Source organism: Oryzias melastigma, unplaced genomic scaffold, assembly GCF_002922805.2.
Source record: "Oryzias melastigma strain HK-1 unplaced genomic scaffold, ASM292280v2 sc00320, whole genome shotgun sequence".
Taxonomy (NCBI): Eukaryota; Metazoa; Chordata; class Actinopteri; order Beloniformes; family Adrianichthyidae; genus Oryzias; species Oryzias melastigma.
Window position 1 is genome coordinate 6864 of NW_023416925.1, and position 9595 is coordinate 16458.

Sequence of the window (9595 nt, forward strand, 5' to 3'; positions counted from 1 at the left end):
CCCCCCCCCCCCCCTCTCTCTCTCTCCGCCTCCATTAACTCATGACCCCTCACACAACAAATACTTATAAATATAACTTCTAAATTAAACTCATTAAATAATCTTAAGGCTTGGCTCTGCTATAAGGACACAGTATTGGGGATTCTATTCATACCAGGAGCCAGCTCGTCCACAGGAACATCATCACAGTCCCACCCAGACCGGGTCAGCAACAGAGTCCACTTCACAGCTGTGAGACTGCAGTGTAGAACTCTAGTGTCCCACCAAGGGTGAAAACCATGGCAACGACCCCAGACCAAGCCAGCAAGCTCTGGTAGGAAAGATCCTCACAGGAAACACTGGGGTTAAAATCATAGTAAAATGCTAAAATGAAATACATAAAATGTATTTAAAAACATAGAATTAAAATCAAGATCAAATGCATGAAATAAAATGAAATACATAGATTGAAATACATAAAAATACATATGTAAAAGTAATAGAATAAATAAGCAGATAAGATCAACTAAAATCAAAATGAAAACAGTGTTTCTTGAGTCTCTTCTTAAAAACCTCTACAGTCTCTGAGACTCTGAGATTCTCCAACAGGCTGTTCTAGAGGCGAGGACCATAATGACAGAATGAAGCCTCACCACTGGTTTTGGTCCTCACCTTAGGAACAACTAAAGGTCCAGTCCCTGAGGACCTCAGAGTCCACGAGGGTTCATACCTTTAAAAAAGATCACTTAAATAAGAAGGGCCAAGACCATAAAAACATTTATAAACCACTAAAAGAATCTTAAAATCAATCCTGAGACGCACAGGGAGCCAATGCAGCGATTTTAAAACTGTACTAATGTGTTCCCGCCCCCTGGTCCTCGTCAGAACTCGTGCTGCTGAGTTCTGCAATAATTGTAAACTAAAAATAAAAGCATGCATCAGCACCTCTGTGCTGGCAAGAGAGAGGAACGGCCGGACTCTGGCGATGTTGTTAAGATGATAAATTCCCGTCTTAACGACATTTTTTATACGTGGGATAAAATTCAGCTCAGATTCAAAACGTACGCCCAAGTTTCTCACACAGTGAGAAAGATTAACATTATTCAGTTTAGGTAAAATCCTCTCTCTCTTGTCTTCAGGACCGATGATTAAAATTTTCGTTTTGTAAGACGATTTCTGCCATCCACGACTTTATTTCTAAAAGACAATTTAAAATAGTGTTTATAGGTTCAAGGTCATCAGGAGACACGGCGATGTAAAGCTGAGTATCATCAGCGTTACTGTGAAAGTCAACGCTGTGTCTCCTGATGACATCCCCAAGAGGCAACATGTACAAGTTAAAAAGAATGGGACCTAAAATCGACCCTTGGGGAACCCCACAACTTATTTCATGGATTCTCGAGGAGCATGTATCCATACTTAGATAAAAGTGTCGATCTGTACGGTAAGAATAAAACCACTTAAGAACATTTTGGACCACAAGACGACTATCCAATAAAATCTGGTGATCTACTGGATCAAAAGTGGCACTAAGATCCAGCAGCACCAGAAGAGAACGTTTTTGTAAATCTAAATTAATTCTAAAATCATTAACAATCTTTAAAAGAGCTGTCTCTGTACTGTGGTTCGTCCTAAAACCTGATTGATATTTATCTAAAATATTTTAGTTTTTTTACAAACTTATGTAGTTGAGTAGTGAAATGGTATGTTGGGTACAAGTATATCTGAGTATTGAACAAAATAAATAAATAAATAAATGCACTATTGCAGATTGATGGGATCTTTATCGCCCAGCTTGGTTCAGGTTGGGTAGCTCGCCATTGATTGGAGACATCCGAAGAATACACACAAAAAAACCTAACCAATGAGGTGATCAAAGGATATCTAAGGAGAGGTGGCCTGGTGGGTTTGCCAGTTATCAGGACTACAGGTTGTGGTCAAATGCTAACCACAGCAGCAGCTGAAAGCAGGCAGCAGGAAGCAGGAAGTGCATCCATCAACTTGGAGCTTAAGTAGTGTTGGGACCCACCACAATAAAAGCATGGGCCAGGTGTTTCAGCTTGCCTTGATGGTACTGGGTTACACTGGTGATCTGTTAAAACAACAGTATGTTACCATTGAGAGGTTAGATCTTAGATCTGATTGGAGCATTTATGGAAGACTGAAGTCTGTGATTAGAATCATCAACAATATAATCACAGGATGCAGGTAAATTCTGAGGACTTTGTTTCAAAATATCAATAAAACTTGCAGCCACTTCAGGATTTAAATACGTTTCCTCACAGTTCTCACTGAAGCTTCCTGCTGGATTTCACTGGTGACTTTAAAAACACACAATAATCATCTGATGTAGCCAAGTCAAAAACAGAGGATATCCAGCAGACAGACTGTAGGTGATGACGAGGTCTAAGGAGTGTCCTTTGTTCAGAGTAGATTGTGTGTCGTTGTTTAAAATCCATGTTGCTCAGAGGATTTAAAAATCAGAGGCATAGATGGAATCGGTTTTATCAACATGTAACTTTAAATCACCAGTTAGTAAAATCCTATTGTACCTTAAATAAAGAGATGATAAATATGTATTCAAAAATTTTATTTTGATTCTTTGAGTCTTGATTTCAGAGTTGTTGGACTAAAGATTCCAAGGTGAAGATCCAGAGCTGCTGAGAACAGCTGCAGATGACTGACTCAGTGTGTTTGCATATGTGTGCTGCCTCTCTGCTTCCAGCAGTTAAGAGCTCAGTGTTGATCAGTGGCTGTCCAGACCTTTCAGAGACACTGACACACCTGCAGCACAATGAGGATGTCACTGACTCTGCTGCTGGCTGTCCTGGAGCTCCTTGTTCAGGGTGAGACTCTCTGCTGGAAACGTGGATTCATCAGCAAACAAACTTCATCACAATCAGGACAATGTTTACTAGAAACTATCAACACATTTACTCTTTAAAATGTTCTATTTCTTTAATCTAAATCTTTTTCATTCATTTTTCTGTTTTCCTTTTTTCCAGGTTCATCAGGTGAAATCTCTGTGACTCAGACTCCTGGATCTCAGTCTGTTGTTCCAGGACAAACTGTCTCCATTAGATGTAGAACCAGTTCAAGTGTTTACACCAGCCTCCACTGGTACCTTCAGAAATCTGGAGAAGCTCCTAAACTCCTGATTTATGCAGCAACAAATCGTCATTCTGGAGTTTCTGATCGTTTTAGTGGAAGTGGATCTGGCAGTGATTACACTCTGACCATCAGTGGAGTTCAGGCTGAAGATTCAGGAGTTTATTACTGTCAGCAGGGCAGCAGCTTTCCACTCACACAGTGAAACAACGTCGTACAAAAACCTCTTTCATCTAAAGAGGAACTGATCTGAATGAACATCTGCACTGAAGCTGAAAAACTAAAGTTTTGGTTCCATATTTTAGCTTAATCCCTTTTTTATTTAAAATGTCTTGTCCAACAGTTAAAACAGTCTGTCAGCTTTTCAAAAGTATTAATGTCTTATTCTAAATAAAATAAACAATTGTCAATAATAACACACTTTTTAAATAGAGAAACTTTAGACCTTCTACCATCATCAAATCTACCAGGAAGGGAAAATGTTTGAAAAGTTGGTGTGTGAACAACTGAAGGAGTTTCTAGAATCAAACAGTATTTTGTCTGTTTTTTGTCTGGTTTTAGAAAACATCATAGAACTGTTACAGCAACCTTGAAACTTTTAATTGAAGTCATCCAGCAGCTTGACTGTAAAAATACTGTGCTGCTCTCTTTATTGACCTAAAGCATTTCACACAGTGGATCACACTCTCCTGGTGAAAATTCTGGTCAATATCGGAATCTCTGATCAAGCTTTATTTGTTGATTATCTGTCAAACAGATCACAGTCTGTACAAATATCCAGCTCCATTTGTTTTGCTCATTAGATCAAGAAAGGTGTGCCACAGGGTTCGGTTTGAGGTCCCATTCTGTTCTCTATTTATATGAACAACTTGTGTCCAAACTCACCAAATGCATCATTTCATCTTTATGCTGATGACACTGTCATTTAATGCTACTCTCAATCAATCACACAAGCTTTAAAGTGTGTGTTGTTGTGTGTCTTTGTGTGGTTTTGTGATGAACTGGTAAACTGTCTAGAATGTCGTCCACCTTCACCTGACAGTAACAGGATGAACTCCATCAATACAAAATTAACTTAATGGGTTTAGTAGATTCATGGAGGATGAAGTTTTGGTCTTAAATCATCTTTAATTAAATACTGAAAATGTCCTCAAAAATGTAGAAATCTATGTTAGAGATTTAGAAATAACAAATGAAACAACTTGAAAGAGTCATTTTTATTTCGCAGAAAGTATCAAAAATCAACAATTTTTATAGCAAACAAAGGAGAAGATTTAGAAAAGAAAATTAAATTAAGCAGAAAACTTAGTAAAAGCAAAAACAAGTCACTGAGGTGGTGACTAGGAACAGGTGTTTCTCCTCAGAGTCTCTGAGACTGGAGTCTGGGAGTCCTGGGTGGCCTCACAGGTCACAGAGTCCACCTTCTCCCACTGGTCTGCAGAGAGCCTCAGGGTGCTGCTCCAGCTGTAGAGGCCGTCCTTCTGCAGCACCCCGGGGCTGCTGCTGCTGCTGCTGCTGCTGCTGCTGCTGCTGCTGCCGTCCACCTTCCAGGACAGAGTCCAGCCTGAAGGGAAGCCATTGTTGGCCAGACACAGGAGTGTGGCCTTCCCCTGATCCATGGAGGGGGACAGCACTGTCAGGGTGGGGGGAACATGACCCACTGCATGAGGAGACACAAACAAGTTCAGGAGAAATCCTCCACAGAGAACAGAAACTCTTCCTGCAGCAAACTCAGGCTTTATTTCTGCAGTTAGTTGAACACTTTTTTCAATCTTTCACTTCCTTCTTTAGGTTCTGTAACCATGGCAACAGATGAGCTTCACTGATCAACCAAAGAAACAGACAGGTTTCAGTATTAAAGAATTTAAAACAATATCAACTATCTTACCTTAACTTTTAACAACCCCACAAAAAAACATCACAATTCATATTTTCTTTGGTTAATAATAAACACAATTAATGTTTTTTTTAAAATGTGTTAACAGTCGGTTGTGCAGATAGTTTAGAGATAAAGATATCTAACAGAGTTCACAGATTCTGACATGAAACAATTAAAGCAACAATTTGATTGTTTGACTTGTGATATCAGTTGAAAAAAAAATTACCTTAAGTTTATTTCTTGGTCCTTTTTCGAAACTACTATAAACACTTGAAAATGTATAAAAAGTCAAACAATTCAATTCTTTAACTTGGCTCTGAAAAACTCGGCTACAAAATACCATTAAAACTTTGATAAAATGCTAACATGTCGATCAATATCCTGAATTAACACAACTTTAAGATTAAGATTTCTTTACATACTTCTGTAAAAAAGAAATTAAATTACTGGTTCTCATGTTATTACTGAATAAATTTAAAGTTTTATAGACATTGAAAAACTATCATTTTCCTTTTCAGAAAAAGTACTTAGAAATGATGTTTTGTACGAAATTATCTTTATCTGCTTCAGTAAAAGCTGTCTGAGTAAATAGAAAAAACTGAATTAAACAAAAAAAAATCCCCCAATTAGACAGATGTTAGTTTGCAGTACTTAAAAAAACAGTTTTATATCAAAACCTCGATATAATTTGAAGAAAATATTACTTACAATCAACCTCCAGTCTGGTTCCTCCACCAAACGTGTACCACAGTGATACAAACTAACTGAGTCGTCGTACAAAAACCTCTGACTGCAGAGAGACACGCTCTCTGACTTTGAACACAACAAACTCTACAGAGTCGCACTGGAAAACAACTGAGAGAAAAATGTGTCTTTATTCTGCTAAATGTTCATTAAAGTTTTTGTTCTGCAGATGTAAAAGTTATTTTAATAATAGTGATAAAACATGTTTCTGAATCAAAGTAAAGTCCAATATTTCAGAATCCCATCTGGAATCTCTGCTGGATCCATGTGTGAGAATCCTGATGACAGAGATCCATGTTCCTGTTGGAGTCAGTGGTTGCATTTCCATAGAAACACTTTGCATCAGCAGCTCCATGCTCCAGTGCTCTGGGAGACTTTATAGTCCTGAGAGTTGAAGACTGGATGACTGACAGCTGTCCTTCATCACAGCAGAAGACACAGAAATCCTCCTCCTCCTCCTCATCACTAAAAGCATGACTTTGATCTGCGTCCTCATCTGGACTCTCCTCTGCTTCATTCAGGGTGAGGAAGATCATGTTTGTGTCATGTGAGAATCATCTGGAGTGCAGCTGAGTTTCTCCTCAGCATCTCATGTTCTTTGTGGTTCTTCTCTCTCTGCAGGTTCTGTTGGACAAAATGTTGTTGTGACTCAGCCAGCAGCTAAATCAGTGCAGCTCGGTCAGACCGTCTCTATTGACTGTAAGGCCAGTCAGAAAGTATATTATAGCAGCTATTATTCTAATTACCGTCTTGCCTGGTACCATCAGAAATCTGGAGAAGCTCCTAAACTTCTGATCTATGCAACATCTGAAAATGAAGATGGAATCTCCTCCAGATTCAGTGGAAGTGGAACAGGAAATGGAATTGACTTCACTCTGACCATCAGTGGAGTCCAGGCTGAAGATTCAGGAGTTTATTACTGTCAGAGTTATCATAGCGGTCCTGTGTTCACACAGTGAAAAGTCGTCGTACAAAAACCTCCTTCATCAGAATGAACTGAAACTCATTTGAATGTTTCTGCCTCAAGTTCTTCCAGAAACTGAAACTCTGATTTACTGTAGAAACACTAAACACATGAAGACACAGATCAAGATTTTTTTTATTTCTATCTGTAGATAAAAATCTCTTCTACCAGACACACGATCTCTATTAGACAACTAAGAAACATCCATTGTAAATGTCAAAAGGTCATCTTTTAACTTTTTTTTTCTTTAGACGTTTAACCATCGTGTTCTGAAAGATATCTGCATACAGAGGTCTCATACACAACTAGCTGTATCCAAACTCTGGATGTTTTTAGTTGTCTGTTAGAATACTTTAGTAAACATTTACTCGTTAAATGTTTCAATTTTACATCCATCCATTCACCTTCAGACTCACTGAACCCCTTTTGGGTTATCGGTTTGCTGGTTACAGTCCAGCTACTGTTGAAGCTGGAGGACATCATAACCAGGTCACCAGTTTGTGACCTTATCGACCCCCGATCAGAAGATGGTTCGATTCCCGCCTTGTCCTCCCATGTATTAAAGTGTCTTTGGGCAAGACACTGAAGGTCGGCACCAGTGTTCAGCAGTGGAGCCGCCATACGCCATTTACTATTTACTATTTGTCACTGCCACACAAACACACAGAAGCAACATGTAGACAAAAGTTCACCTATGAAACATGATCTTGAACCAGCGGATCCAGATTCTGGATCTCCCTGAACCTGTCTGACTCTGATTTAAGATAAGACATTTATCTTTAAGATCTATATTTTATTTCAGCATTTAGATTCAAGATTTAGATTTTGGATTAAGAAACATTTTTAGATTTGACATTTACATTTATTATTAACATATAACATTAGATTTGACACTAAGATTTGACATTTATTTTCACATTAATTTTTAAAGTTATGCATTTATATTTACATTTGTATCAATCATCTGAAAGTACATAACTTCTATTCAAAGATAACAGTTTGAATTGTGATAAAGATCATCAAAATGTGACATAAAGGAAACACAAATGGAAAGTGAATGTTGTTTCCGCTTGAACATGTAGTTAAACCATTGGGAAAAGACCAGGACCACGGGGGACGTTCAGAGTTTTTAATTTCTTCTCCAAATGGTGAAAACTGAAAACAAAAATACAAGATGTTCACAATCCTAAAATACGCGAAAATAAAAACTAGTGTCAAGCCAGCACGCTCTCGCTAAACTGCTGTCAAGTGAGCCCTCTCTGGAATACGGCGTGCGATTTTGATACAATCATTACGGTAGCAGCAAGAAAGGCTTCATTTCAAAGAAAGAGTAAAAGGTACCTCCTTGTTTCCACAGAACCATTTCACTTCTCACTTAGAGTATCCTTGCATGTACTCTTACCCTCAAAGTTTCACTCTAATCTGGTGTAGTATTTTGAAGTACTGCCCTGTTAAAATTGGGTACTTAAGCGAAAAAATACTACAATTTTAAAATACTCAAAAAATGAAAACTCCTAGTTTCCACATAATCATTTCACTTCTCACTTATAGTATACCTTCTTGTTATGTCACCCACAAAGTTTCACTCAGATCTGATGCGGTATTTTGTAGTACTGCCCTGTTGAAATTGTGTACTTAAGCGAAAAAAAAGTACATTTTTAAAATACTCATAAAATGAAAACTCCTAGTTTCCACATAATCATTTCACTTCTCACTTATAGTATACCTTCTTGTCATGTCACCCACAAAGTTTCACTCAGATCTGATGTGGTATTTTGTAGTAGGTCTTAACATTTTTTGAACTGTTTAAATGTTCGAGATTTAGAAATAACAAATGAAACAACTTAAGGAATAACTTTTATTTTGCAGAAATTATCAAAAATCAACATTTTTTATAGCAAACAAAGGAGAAGATTTAGAAAAGAAAAGCAAATTAAGCAGAAAACTTGGTAAAAGCAAAAACAAGTCGTTGAGGTGGTGACTAGGAACAGGTATTTCTCCTCAGAGTCTCTGAGACTGGAGTCTGGGAGTCCTGGGTGGCCTCACAGGTCACAGAGTCCACCTTCTCCCACTGGTCTGCAGAGAGCCTCAGGGTGCTGCTCCAGCTGTAGAGGCCGTCCTTCTGCAGCACCCCGGGGCTGCTGCTGCTGCTGCTGCTGCTGCTGCTGCTGCCGTCCACCTTCCAGGACAGAGTCCAGCCTGAAGGGAAGCCATTGTTGGCCAGACACAGGAGTGTGGCCTTCCCCTGATCCATGGAGGGGGACAGCACTGTCAGGGTGGGGGGAACATGACCCACTGCATGAGGAGACACAAACAAGTTCAGGAGAAATCCTCCACAGAGAACAGAAACTCTTCCTGCAGCAAACTCATGCTTTATTTCTGCAGTTAGTTGAAGACTTTTTTCAATCTTTCACTTCCTTCTTTAGATTCTGTAACCATGGCAACAGATGAGCTACACTGATGAACCAAAGAAACAGACAAGTTTCAGTACTATTGAATTTAAAACAATATCAACTATCTTACCTTAACTTTTAACAACATCACAATTCCTATTTTCTTTGGTTAATAATAAACACAATCAATGTTATTTAAAATGTGTTCTAACATTTGGTTGAGCAGATAGTTTAGAGATAAAGATATCTAACAGAGTTCAAACATTCTGACATGAAACAATTAAAGCAACAATTTGATTGTTTGACTTGTGATTTCAGTCGCAAAAAAAATATTTACCTTTAAGTTTATTTCTTTGTGTTTTTTTCTGCACTACTATGAACACTTGAAAATGTATAAAAAGTCGAACAATTCAATTTTTTAACTTGGCTCTTAAAAACTTGTCTACTTTTTTTTTCATTAAAAAATTACTTTGAAAACTTTGATAAAATTCAATTCAATTCAATTCAATTTTATTTATATAGCCCAAT

General features: G+C 38.1%; 3 gene segments (V, D, J or C); 1 reads left to right on the forward strand and 2 right to left on the reverse strand.

The window, feature by feature from the left end:
• The first annotated feature begins 2627 nt into the window (after positions 1-2627).
• On the forward strand, positions 2628-3292 carry LOC112142275. The segment is given in 2 exon segments: positions 2628-2825; positions 2985-3292. Coding segments are annotated over 2 exon segments (360 nt in total).
• A 1000-nt stretch (positions 3293-4292) lies between these two features.
• On the reverse strand, positions 4293-5712 carry LOC112142276 (the record flags this gene model as incomplete). The annotated part of the segment is given in 2 exon segments: positions 4293-4747; positions 5675-5712. A coding segment is annotated over 1 exon segment (279 nt).
• A 2923-nt stretch (positions 5713-8635) lies between these two features.
• On the reverse strand, positions 8636-9076 carry LOC112142274. The segment is given in 1 exon segment: positions 8636-9076. A coding segment is annotated over 1 exon segment (273 nt).
• Between the last annotated feature and the right edge of the window lie 519 nt (positions 9077-9595).